This window comes from Hyla sarda, chromosome 3 (assembly GCF_029499605.1).
Source record: "Hyla sarda isolate aHylSar1 chromosome 3, aHylSar1.hap1, whole genome shotgun sequence".
Lineage (NCBI taxonomy): Eukaryota > Metazoa > Chordata > Amphibia > Anura > Hylidae > Hyla > Hyla sarda.
In genome coordinates this window covers 433,326,722-433,340,870 of record NC_079191.1, presented here as the reverse complement: position 1 = coordinate 433,340,870, position 14,149 = coordinate 433,326,722, and the positions used below count along the sequence as shown (strand labels likewise).

The 14,149-nt window shown below is 42.3% G+C and overlaps 1 protein-coding gene across 2 annotated transcripts in view; it reads right to left on the bottom strand.

Annotated features, from left to right (window-relative positions):
• The window catches only part of GALNT14 (polypeptide N-acetylgalactosaminyltransferase 14), a 524,060-nt gene that overhangs the window by 65,805 nt on the left and 444,106 nt on the right, over nucleotides 1-14,149 (bottom strand). For both annotated transcript variants that reach the window (XM_056568538.1, XM_056568539.1), the window contains 3 exons: nucleotides 14,002-14,089; nucleotides 11,199-11,283; nucleotides 5,547-5,650 (listed from right to left, as the gene is read on the bottom strand). In XM_056568538.1, coding sequence (XP_056424513.1) covers nucleotides 5,547-5,650; nucleotides 11,199-11,283; nucleotides 14,002-14,089 — 277 coding nt within the window. The remainder of the gene's footprint in view (nucleotides 1-5,546; nucleotides 5,651-11,198; nucleotides 11,284-14,001; nucleotides 14,090-14,149) is intronic.

Below are 14,149 nucleotides of genomic sequence, written 5' to 3'. Positions count from 1 at the left end.
TTTCAGGAACTCTCTAGGTAAATACTCATCTATTTAATGTCATTTTATAGGTCGGAAAATGAGGGTTTAATAATTCATTTTTATGGGAGATTGGAATAAACGTGTATTATGTTCTTCCTATTTACGTGTTCGCTCCTGTGATTTCTGCTCTTCAAGTACAATTAGCTCCGCAACCGAGCGGAACAGTCGTGGCCATGACCATGCCGGGGGAACCCTTCAACCTCCGCTTAAAGGAAAACTCCATTTTCAAACAGTAATTTGCGACCTCCCGCGGTTAAAACCTACAAGACGTCTGCGGCACATTTGCTCATCTCGTATCGTTCCTGAATTACGTAAAAAAATAAATTTCGATTCCTGTATAAAGCTGCATTCACACTTAGGTTTGTTACACATCTGAGCTGTTAGGTCACATGCCTGGCAGTGGGGTGGAGCTAAATAATAAAAAAAAAAAAAAAAAAAAAAAGAAGCAGAATTTTGAAAGCAGCTCTGGGTGTGAATGGAAAATAACAGGAAAATCGCTAAAAATAAAATAAATTATAAATGTCCCCCTTTATGATTTCCTTTATTTCAGTTTACAGTAAAGAAGATGCTGAAATACTACAGTCATGGCCGTAAATGTTGGCTCCCCTAATATTTTTCAAGAAAATGAGGTATTTCTCACAGGAAAGGATTGCAGTAACACATGTTTTGCTATACACATGTTTATTCCCTTTGTGTGTATTGGAACTAAACCAAAAAAGGAGGAAAAAAAGCAAATTGGACATAATGTCACCAAACTCCAAAAATGGGCTGGACAAAATTATTGGCACCCTTTCAAAATTGTGGATAAATAATATTGTTTCAAGCATGTGATGCTCCTTTATACTCACCTGGGGGAAAGTAACAGGTGTGGGCAATATAAAAATCACACCTGAAAGCAGATAAAAAGGAGAGAAGTTCACTTAGTCTTTGCATTGTGTGTTTGTGCCACACTAATCATGGACAACAGAAAGAGAAGAAGAGAACTGTCTGAGGACTTGAGAACCAAAATTGTGGAAAAATATCAACAATCTCAAGGTTACAAGTCCATCTCCAGAGATCTAGATTTTCCTATGTCCACAGTGCGCAATATTATCAAGAAGTTTACAACCCATGGTACTGTAGCTAATCTCCCTGGTGTCAATGCAGGATAGTCCGGATGGTGGATAAGCAGCCCCAAACAAGTTCCAAAGACATACAAGCTGTCCTGTAGGCTCAGGGGGCATCAGTGTCAGCGCGAACTATCCATCGACATATAAATGAAATGAAACGCTATGGAGGAGACCCAGGAGGACCCCACTATGGAGGAGACCCAGGAGGACCCCACTATGGAGGAGACCCAGGAGGGCCCCACTATGGAGGAGACCCAGGAGGACCCCACTATGGAGGAGACCCAGGAGGACCCCACTATGGAGGAGACCCAGGAGGGCCCCACTGCTGACACAGAGACATAAAAAAGCAAGACTACATTTTGCCAAAATGAACTTGAGTAACCAAAATCCTTTTGGGAAAACGTCTTGTGGACAGATGAGACCAAGATGGAGCTTTTTGGTAAAGCACATCATTCTACTGTTTACCGAAAACAGAATGAGGCCTACAAAGAAAAGAACACAGTACCTACAGTGACATATGGTGGAGGTCAGTGATGTTTTGGGTTGTTTTGCTGCCTCTGGCACTGGGGGCCTTGAATGTGTACAAGACATCATGAAATCTGAGGATTACCAATGGATTTTGGGTCGCACTGTACAGCCCAGTGTCAGAAAGCTGGGTTTGTGTCCGAGATCTTGGGTCTTCCAGCAGGACAATGACCCCAAACATATGTCAAAAAGCCCCAGAAATGGATGACAACAAAGTGCTGGAGAGCTCTGAAGTGTCAGCAATGAGTCCAGATCTAAATCCCATTGATCACCTGTGGAGAGATCTTATAATTACTGTTGGGAAAAGGCGCCTTCCAATAAGAGACCTGGAGCAGTTTGTAAAGGAAGAGAGGTCCAACATTCCGGCTGAGAGGTGTAAGAAGCTTATTAATGGTTATAGGAAGACACTGATTTCTGTTATTTTTTCCAAAGGGTGTGCAACCAAATATTAAGTTAAGGGGCCAATAATTTTGTCCAGCCCATATTTGGACTTTGGTGACATTATGTCCATTTTGCTTTTTTTCCTCCTTTTTTGTTTAGTTCCAATACACACAAAGGGAATAAACATGTGTATAGAAATCATGTGTTACTGCAATCCTTTCCTGTGAGAAATACTTCATTTTGTAGAAAATTTCAGGGGAGCCAACATTTACGGCCAAGACTGTATACGTTGTTATTATTTCCCCACTATTTGTTATTATATGAACACTAAATGTTGCTATTATTTGATGTCATTATTTTTTATGGTTCGTTGTACTTCCTTACTTTGGGTCCTTAGCGGACCTTGATCTTCCTCTGGTCACCGGACACGATTTGTATTAAGCCAAAAATAAACTCCTCTGAATGCCAAAAGGCAGAATGTGTCATTTTTTGTTTACTGAGGAACTTTCACTATATTTAGTGATTCAAGGACACATTGACCCGAACAAGTATCCTTATCTGTATGACACATAAGTAACTAAGTAACCAGAACAGAGCGGTGTGTGGTGGCCCAGTATGGGAGATGTTACCCCGAACCCTCCCTGTCCTGTCAGGCAGGCACCTTCAGGGTCCCCAGGGCCCCCTGCATTAGTTTCCCCATTGTAAATATGTTGTACGGTATAAAATGTGTTATCATGGGGATATACCCTGTGATTGTTACCCAGGAGGTACCAGTGACCAGGTGATCCCAAGAGTGACCTATGGGCTCCCTGCTGGTCTCCCCCATATAAGCCCTGGGTGGAGCTTCTCTCTCTTCTGCTGAGGTCCAGTGCAGTCTTGTCTAGTGTGTGTGTCCAGAGTGTTGTAGCCTCAAAGTCCAGTCCTGCAGCCGCCATCAAGTCAAGAAAGATAAAGTCACAGCTTTATGAGTCAAGTCAAGTCAGTCCCTGTCATCTGTCAAGTCAGTTTCTGTCAAATTGTCAAGCAACGTGGCCTGCACTAAATTGCCCAGTCCAACTACAAGTCCCAGCAAACCTGCAAGGTCTCTACATCACTGGTCACCTCCTTGGGCCCTGGCTGAACTGTATAGACTTTACCATCTGTCTACCCTCAGTAAAGCTGCCGTTGTCTGTAACTTGGCATTGGAGTCTTTATTGCCCCTGTGCCTAGCCCAGTATCCAGCAGTATACCTTCGGGTGGTTATAGGCTAAACCACACCCTGGCATCACGAATACAAGTGTTTAATGCCATCTGCCCCTAGGGTAACAACATCTGCCCTACACCACACACCCCGCCACCACGGGAGCCTTCCGACATAAGTAACTAAGCAACCGAATGTTTATTACTGTGACCTGTAGGGACGACAGATACTTTCATTTTTACTCAACTATGAAACTTTTTCTTCTTAAAGGGGTACTCCACTGGAAAACATTTTTAAGTTAAACAGATTTGTAAATTACTTCTATTTAAAAAATCTTATTCCTTCCAGTACTTATCAGCTGCTGTATACTACAGAGGAAGTTCTTTTCTTTTTGAATTTCCTTTCTGTCTGACCACAGTGCTCTCTGCTGACACCTCTGTCCGTGTCAGGAACTGTCTGGAGTAGGAGCAAATCCCCATAGCAAATCTCTCCTGCTCCAGACAGTTCCTGACATGGACAGAGGTGTCAGCAGAGAGAAAGGAAATTCAAAAAGAAAAGAACTTCCTCTGTAGTATACAGCAGCTAAGTACTGGAAGGAATAAGATTTTTAAATAGAAGTAATTTACAAATCTGTTTAACGCTCTGGCACCAGTTGATTTAAATAAAAATGTTTTCCAGTGGAGTGCCCCTTTAAATGATTTTACTCTTTACATTTCTTATACACTGCTCAAAAAATTAAGGGAACACTTAAACAACACAATGTAACTCCAAGTCACTGTCACTTCTGTGAAATCCCACTGTCCACTCAGGAAGAACACTGATAGATAATCAATTTCACATGGAACAGACAACACGTGGAAATTATAGGCAGTTAGCAAGACACCCCCAATAAAGGAGTGGTTCTGCAGGTGGTGACCACAGACCACTTCTCAGTTCCTATGCTTCCTGGCTGATGTTTTGGTCACTTTTGAATGCTGGCGGTGCTTTCACTCTAGTGGTAGCATGAGACGGAGTCTACAACACACACAAGGGGCTCAGATAGTGCAGCTCATCCAGGATGGCACATCAATGCAAGCTGTGGCAAGAAGGTTTGCTTTGTCTGTCAACGTAGTGTCCAGAGCATGGAGGCGCTACCAGGAGACAGGTGGTACATCAGGAGATGTGGAGGAGGTCGTAGGAGGGCAACAACTCAGCAGCAGGACCACTACCTCCGCCTTTGTGCAAGGAGGAGCAGGAGGAGCACTGCCAGAGCCCTGCAAAATGACCTCCAGCAGGCCACAAATGTGCAAGTGTCCACTCAAACGGTCAGAAACAGACTCCATGAGGGTGGTATGAGGGCCCGACGTCCACAGGTTGGGGGGGGGGGGGTTGTGCTTACAGCTCAACACTATGCAGGGCGTTTGGGATTTGAAAGAGAACACCAAGATTGGCAAATTCCCCACTGGCGCCCTGTGCTCTTCACAGATGAAAGCAGGTTCACACTGAGCACATGTGACAGATGTGACAGAGTCTGGAGACACCGCGGAGAACGTTCTGCTGCCTGCAACATCCTCCAGCATGAACGGTTTGGCGGTGGGTCAGTAATGGTGTGGGGTGGCATTTCTTTGGGGGGGGCTGCACAGCCCTCCATGTGCTTGCCAGAGGTAGCCTGACTGCCATTAGGTACCGAGATGAGATCTTCAGCCCCCTTGTGAGACCAAATGCTGGTGCGGTTGGCCCTGGGTTCCTCCTAATACAAGACAATGCTAGACCTCATGTGGCTGGACTGTGTCAGCAGTTCCTGCAAGAGGAAGGCATTGATGCTATGGACTGGGCGCCCGTTCCCCTGAATCCGATTGAGCACATCTGGGACGTCTCGCTCCATCCACCACAGACTGTCCAGGAGTTGGTGGATGCTTTAGTCCAGGTCTGGGAGGACATCCCTCAGGAGACCATCCTCCACCTCATTAGGAGCATGCCCAGGCATTGTAGTGAGGTCATACGGGCACGTGGAGGCCACACACACTACTGAGCCTCATTGGGACTTGTATTAAGGACATTACATAAAGTTGGATCAGCCTGTAGTGGGGTTTTCCACTGTGATTTTGAGTGTGACCCCATATCCAGACCTCCCGGGGTTGATACATTTGATTTCCATTGATAATTTTTGGGTGATTTTGTTGTCAGCGCATTCAACTATGTAAAGACGAAAGTATTTCATACGATTAGTTCATTCAGATCGAGGATGTGTTATCTTAGTGTTCCCTTTTTTGAACAGTGTATTATTGTCATCTCAGCTCTGCTACATCTGTTTATACGATAATAATGTTATGAAGAAAGAGACAACTTACCAAAATTCTCTCCGCCCCAGATGTCCATGGCCGAGTCATATTTGCCCAAGTGATTGAACCAAGACTTGTCTATCACAAAGAGTCCACCAGCTATGACAGGCGTCCTGTGAATGAGCAATGAACATTGTCAATAGAACACACAGAGCAGAGTTTCCCAACCAGGGTGCCTCCAGCTGTTACATCATGTTATGATAGGATTAAAGAAAAAAACTCCAAAGTGGCTATGTAAGTATAACAACATAAATAATAATTATTGCTGCCTGGTGGGTTTTTAATTTTATGTTGTTATACTTACATAGCGACTTTGAATAATCTGCTTTACCCGGGTCCTAACTTCTGTTGACCGTCCCATCTAGGTCTTTCTCCGATGTGCCGCTCTAGTCCCGGCTATCTTGTGTCCTTACAATAGATCCCCATATGCCCTTGGTTTCATTCATATAACAAGGGTACATCATACCCTTCAGCCTTCATTGGCTCCATACTATGACGTCTGATTCTTTCATTCATCTATCCTCATAAACCCCGCCCCCAGGAACTCACGGACACAGTGTTAAAGGGGTACTCCACCATACTTTGAATGAGAAGAAAAAAAGCAGCAAAAAAATCCACCATCTTCTGAAATCAAAAGTTTTATCAGTCAGAATCAAAGTGTTCCCTAGAGGCCACACTTCACTAATCACTAGAGGCCGCTCTTCACTGATCACTAGAGGCTGCACTTCATTGATCACTAGAGGCCGGACTTCACTTATCACTAGTGGCCGCTCTTCACTGATCACTAGAGGCTGCACTTCATTGATCACTAGAGGCCGGACTTCATTGATCACTAGAGGCCGCTCTTCACTAATCACTAGAGGCCGCTCTTCACTGATCACTAGAGGCTGCCCTTCATTGATCACTAGAGGCCGGACTTCACTGATCACTAGAGGCCGCTCTTCACTGATCACTAGAGGCTACACTTCATTGATCACTAGAGGCCGGACTTCACTGATCACTAGAGGCCGGACTTCACTGATCATTAGAGGCTGCACTTCATTGATCACTAGAGGCCGCACTTCATTGATCACTAGAGGCCGCACTTCACTGATCACTAGAGGCCACGCTTCACTGATCACTTCACTGATCAGACGGACCTTACTTTAAAAGGGGTACTCCGGTGGAAAACATTTTATTTATTTTTTAAATCAACTGGTGCTAGAAAGTTAAACAGATTTGTAAATTACTTCTATTAAAAAATCTTTACCCTTCCAGTACTTTTTAGCAGCTGTATGCTACAGAGGAAATTATTTTCTTTTTGAATTTCTTTTTTGTCTTGCCTACAGTGCTCCCTGCTGAATCCTGATGTCCGTGTCAGGAACTGTCCGGAGCAGAATAGGTTTGCTATGGGGATATTCTCCTACTCTGGACAGTTCCTGATACGGGCATCAGGTGTCTGCAGAGAGCACTGTGGACAAGACAAGAAGAAAATAATTTCCTCTGTAGCATACGGCTTCTAAAAAGTACTGGAAGGGTAAAGATTTTTTATAGAAGTCATTAACAAATTTGTTTAAGTTTAGGGCACCAGTTGATTAAAAAAAAATAATAATAATGCCGTACTATTTTACAATTTTTAACATGGAACAGTCCCGTCCCCTCGTTTTTTCTTGAAAGTGCACAATCTCTTTTTATATTTTGTTGGTCTATGGGACCAGTTTGATACATATACATGAAACTGATGTGTTTTTAAAGGATTACTCCGCTGCTCAGCGTTTGGAACAAGATGTTCCGAACCCTGGAGCTGGGGGCTCGTGACGTCATAGCCCTGCCCCCTCATGGCGTCACACCCTGCCCCCTCAATGCAAGTCTATGGGAGGGGGCGTGACAGCGTCACGCCCCCTCCCATAGACTTGCACTGAGGGGGCTAGGCGTGACGTCATGAGGGGGCGGGGCTATGACATCTCGGGACATTTTGTTCCAAACGCTGAGCAGCAGAGTACCCCTTTAAGTCCTGTGTTTACACTATGTCCGGAAGGAGTTTGATTGTATCCGGGTTGTGTTATGCAATCTTATGTGTTCTACTGGAACTGTTTTTAATATTTTTGATATAATTGTTACTTCTAAAGTTAGTTTTTTTTACTATTCCTGCTTCTTCACTTTGCTCTTATTTCTAGTTTTATGCATGTACACTTATGCTATCTTATGAACTGTAATGGGCTCATCACGCCCCCTTGTATATTGGCATTCTTTTTTTTAATACGTATAAAGTGTCTTTGAGTCCTGTATGTCCTACATCTGCAATTGAGAAAGGGTAGGACACTACCCGAAACGCGTCTTGCCATAGATGTTCGCGTAACAAGCTTTTTAATAAACCTCCGTTTGCTTAAAGGATCGTACTATTTTCATTTTTACTGGATAGCGTCACTTTGGAGTTTTTTTCTTTTATCCGCTTTGGATACCGGTCAAGCTACGATGGCCTGCAGTCCTCTGGATACCCCGCATTTAGGGGTCATACACATAACCTCAAGGGTTAATTCAGGTGAGAGTCCAGAATTCAGACCCTCACCCCCTCCTCTACTCGCAGGATTACACAAGGAGCTGTCCTTGCCACTTTTTCTTTTTTTTTTTTTCTCTTAAAGGGGTACTCCGGTGAAAACTTTTTTCTTTTAAATCAGCTGGCTCCGGAAAGTTAAACAGATTTTTACATTACTTCTATTAAAAATCTTAATCCTTCCTGTACTTATTAGCTGCTGAATACGACAGAGGAAATTATTTTCTTTTTGGAATGCTCTCTGATGACATCACGAGCACAGTGCTCTCTGCTGATGTTATAATAATAAGTCTTTATTTATTGTTATCCTTAGTGGGATTTGAACCCAAGTGCCCAGCATTGCAAGGCAGCAGTGCTAACCACTGAGCCACCATGCTGCCATTAGTATACATCTGCTATGCACGGTTGCTAAAATGGACAGAGATGTCAGCAGAGAGCACTGTGCTCGTGATGTCATCAGTGTTCCAAAAAGGAAGGAACTTCCTCTGTAGTATTCAGCAGCTAATAAGTACTGGAAGGATTAAGATTTTTTAATAGAAGTAATTTACAAATATGTTTAACTTTTTGGCACCAGTTGATTTAAAAGAAAAAACGTTTTCACCGGAGTACCCCTTTAATCATGTAATGCTGTCACATGCAATTCAGGGGCCTGGAAAGCTGCATGTGATAGCCAGATACCGTAATCATTACAGGCCCATGAGTCATCACAGGGTCTGACTGTCACACACAGCTTTTCCAGGCTCCTAAATGTCACATGATCTGCTTAGTACTGACACATTTCTGGCCATTCATGAGCATGGGAAAGCTGAGTGTGACAGTGTGACCCTGTAGTGACTCATGACTCTGTAACAAGGTGAATATTTACTATATATCCTGATCCCATAGAGATAACAGCAGCAGTATACAGATAGAGCTAGAGGGGATGTGTATAACTACTACATATCCTGATCCCATAGAGAGATACCAGCAGTATACAGATAGAGCTGTGAGGGGAGGTGTATAACTACTATATATTCTGATCCCATAGAGAGATACCAGCAGTATACAGATAGAGCTGGGAGGGGAGGTGTATAACTACTATATCTCCTGATCCCATAGTGACAGCAGCAGTATACAGATAGAGTTGGGAGGGGAGGTGTATGACTACTATTTATCCTCATCCCATAGAGAGATACCAGCAGTATACAGATAGAGCTGGGAGGGGAGGTGTCTGAAAGCTACAAGAAGTGATCTGATATGTCATGATGTCATCCCATAGTTCACAGGAAGTCAGCTGACCTTGGACTGACCACTTCCTCTGATTAGGCAAAGTGATTTTCCAAGGATTCGGCTTCTGATCACATGACCTAGTTACAGTAATGAAACACATGGATGCAGCTGTTCTGGAATAAAACAGATGGTGCTGTAGGACTAGTGATGTGAGTGTGCGATATTGGCAAAAAAACAACCTGGAACCTGAAGTGCTGTGTGCATAAAACCTGCACTTCATCTTAGTGCTTTGCTGTACAGACTGTGTCAGGTGCCACATGTACAGGTTTTCTTCCCCTTGAAGCAATGGCTCATTTACCTTTATACATACAGGGCGTCTAATGAAGCAACCATGCTATTAATTTATCTAATTACAGAACACTTAAAGGAGTACTCCTGTGCCCCAGCCTTCTGAACATCCAATTCAGAAGGCTTGGAGCAGCATCTGCGGTGGCGATGTCAAGGCCACGCCCCTCGTGATGTCATGTCATGTCCCCTCCATTGATGCCCCCTCCCATAGACAACAATGGAGGCGGCATGACGTGATGTCACGAAGGGGCCTGGATGTGACATCATGACCGCGGCCGCTGCTCCAAGCCTTCTGAACCGGATGTTGGAAGGCTGGGGCACAGGACTACCCCTTTAAAAAAAAAAAAACTCTATATGTCCCTGTATGATATCAGAATGATAAGGAGGTGTATAATAGCCCTGGTGAAACCCCATTTCTGCCCTATTAAAGCCGTGTATATGGGTCCTAAAACAAAGGGGAATAGGATCATTATATAACAAGAATGGTTAATGGAGAGGTTGTTGTCAAGCTAGCAACCTATAGGCCCGAGCTGCCCAAATGACACCTATACGAGCTGCCCAAATGACACCTATACCCACGGTGTCGGAAAATAGGCTAAATAAGAAAAAGAAATTGGAGCTCAGGGTCGTGAATATTGAATCAATTGTATTTTATAGATATTTAAATTAATAACATGTGTGTTGTGTCCTGTGACTCGCAGGGACACAGAATAGCATACAATATATTACAAATATAAGAATAACACCTATTTATTATATTATTATATTTGTATTATATTGTATGCTATTCTGTGTCCCTGCGAGTCACAGGACACAACGCACGTTATTAATTTAAATATCTATAAAATACAATTGATTCAATATTCACGACCCTGAGCTCCAATTTCTTTTTCTTATTATATAACAAAAGCTCAAAGAAATCCCCAATGATCCAGACATCTGCATTAATACCTGATTGTTATTGGTCGGGATGCTGGACCCTCAGATCAGCTGCAAATGCTGTGAAACGTTGCAGGAGGACGTCATGGAGTAATACATACTGCTCAGTCATGGGAATTGGTGGTACTAGGATATGTAACCCGCACAAAGCTGTTAAAGGGGTACTCTGCCCCTAGACATCTTATCCCCTATGCTATGGATAGGGGATAAGATTTCTGATTGTGGGGGTCCCGCCACTGGGGACCCCCACGATCTCGGCTGTGGCACCCCAGACATCCAGTGCATGGATCAAACTTCGCTCCATGCTCGATGACTGGCGATGTGGGGCGGAGGCTCTTGATGTCACGACCATGCCCTCTGAATGCAAGTATATGGGCCCCGGGGCATGACCATGACATCACAAGCCTCTGGTGCTCCACCCGACGCTCTAAATGAATGCCAGGTGCAGCAGGAAGATCGCCGGGGTCCCCAGCAGCGGGACCCCCCCCCCCCCTGCGATCAGACATCTATCTCCTATCCTTTGGATAAGGGATAAGATGTCTAGGGGCGGAGTACCCCTTTAAGGGTGAGTTCTGAGATGGATCATGGTACCTGGTCCAGGATGTACAGGGGGTCTTGGGTATTATACTTACTTTATCGGCTCTGTTGGGTCCAATCGTTTAGCTCTTTGTTCTGCGGAGAGCTGCTCCCATTTAAAGTGCAAACTCCAGTCAAAGCCTGAAAATAATAAAATATACATACAAATAACAATTTTTATAAAAAAGACTAAAAAGCACATAAATTCTTACATACAGACATATATCTCATGGGAAAATGTATGTGAATACCGCCCAGTAACAATTCATGGATCTGACCACCTGAGACACACCCATTGCCAGTAGTAACTTTAGACTTCCTCATACATGCCAATGGATGGTCAGTCCTGCCTACACAGCTAGTCTATTATTGTAGGTAGTGACTGTGCGTTGGTTCGGTCCAAAGCTAGTTAAGAGACAGCTGAGACAGTTCATTGGATCAGTCCATTATTGTAGGTAGTGACTGTGCATTGGTTCATTGGATCAGTCCATTATTGTAGGTAGTGGCTGTGTATTGGTTTGGTCCACAGTTAGTTAAGAGACAGCTGAGAGAGTATATTGGATCAGTCCATTATTGTAGGTAGTGACTGTGCGTTGGTTCATTGGATCAGTCCATTATTGTAGGTAGTGGCTGTGTATTGGTTTGGTCCACAGTTAGCTAGGAGATAGCTGGGACAGTTCACTGGATCTGTCCATTACTGTAGGTAGTGACTGTGTATTGGTATGCTCCACAGTTAGTTAAGAGACATCTATGAGAATTCATTGGATCAGTCCATTATTGTAGGTAGTAACTGTGCGTTGGTTCGGTCCACAGTTAGCTAGGAGACAGCTGGGACAGTTCATTGGATCTGTCCATTACTGTAGGTAGTGACTGTGTATTGGTATGCTCCACAGTTAATTAAGAGACATCCATGAGAATTCATTGGATCAGTCCATTATTGTAGGTAGTGACTGTGTATTAGTCTGAAGGGTGACAGCAGTGACAGGAGGTGCAGCAGTTGGGGAGGGTCCATAGTCCCTTTGTCTTATAATATAACAAATATAAAGGATATGAGAAGCCTCTGAGCCTGCGGCTCTTCTGTGTCATCTCGGAGGCTTCTCATATCCTTCACCCGATTCCTATGTACCTTAGATATTTGCAGTACATGGTGTCGATATAACAGTATTAAAGCCCCGTATATCCCCATTATTACCATGTCCTATATCTGTTTATATATTGTAATCAGCCTGCAGCTTGATCTCCACATTAGGCGCAGCTTTCCTGAGCGCATCTGGATCTGCGGTAGAGGAAAAAACATCTGCTCTGGTGTGGGGTAGGACCGTGCGCTCCACTTATCTGTAATCTCTCCGCACTTACTCCGTTTAATGCTCAGTACTGAGACCAGGTGCACATATTTTTCTATGAGCTACCAGAAGTATATGAAGCGTGTGATGTAAAATAAAATGTAAAAATAACTACCGTATTTTTCGGACTATAAGTTGCATTTTTAGGAAGGAAAAAAAGTGTGCACGTTTGCAGCAAAATTCTGCATGGTCAGTGCAGGGGAAAAAGGGAAGCCTATAATACTGCCCCTATGTACAAGAATATAACTACTATAATACTTCTCCTATATACAAGAATATATCTACTATAATACTGCTCCTATAAACAAGAATATAACTACTATAATACTGCTCCTATATACAAGAATATAACTACTATAATACTGCTCCTATATACAAGAATATAACTCCTATAATACTGCTCCTATATACAAGAATATAACTCCTATAATACTGCTCCTATAAACAAGAATATAACTACTATAATACTGCTCCTATATACAAGAATATATCTACTATAATACTGCTCCTATATACAAGAATATATCTACTATAATACTGCTTCTATATACAAAAATATAACTACTATAATACTGCTCCTATATATACACAATAATATAACTACTATAATACTGCTCCTATATACAAGAATATAACTCCTATAATACTGCTCCTATATATACAAGAATATAACTACTATAATACTGCCTCCTATATACAAGAATATAACTACTATAATACTGCCTCCTATATACAAGAATATAACTACTATAATACTGCTCCTATATACAAGAATATATCTACTATAATACTGCTCCTATATACAAGAATATAACTACTATAATACTGCTCCTATATACAAGAATATAACTACTATAATACTGCACCTATGTACAAGAATATAACTACTATAATACTGCCCCTATGTACAAGAATATATCTACTATAATACTGCTCCTATATACAAGAATATAACTACTATAATACTGCTCCTATATACAAGAATATAACTACTATAATACTGCACCTATGTACAAGAATATAACTACTATAATACTGCCCCTATATACAAGAATATAACTACTATAATACTGCTCCTATATACAAGAATATAACTACTATAATACTGCTCCTATATACAAGAATATAACTACTATAATACTGCTCCTATATACAAGAATATAACTACTATAATACTGCTCCTATATACAAGAATATAACTACTATAATACTGCTCCTATATACAAGAATATAACTACTATAATACTGCTCCTATATACAAGAATATAACTACTATAATACTGCTCCTATATACAAGAATATAACTACTATAATACTGCTCCTATATACAAGAATAAAACTACTATAATACTGCCCCTATATACAAGAATATGACTACTATAATACTGCTCCTATATACAAGAATATAACTACTATAATCCTCCTCCCTTTATGTAAATGTAGACGGTATATAAGCAGTGCTATTAATATGCGGTGTCTGTAGATCATTATATACAGTGTTGACCTTGTCACTCACCTCCTCTGAGATCTGAAGATGCCGCAATATACGCGAATGTGTCGAGGTTGATGATGTCTATGACGGGACTCACCACACGGGTCGGATCCTGTGAACACATAAATACATATATAGTGAAGTATCGTGTTCTCCCCATTTCTGGAGATTT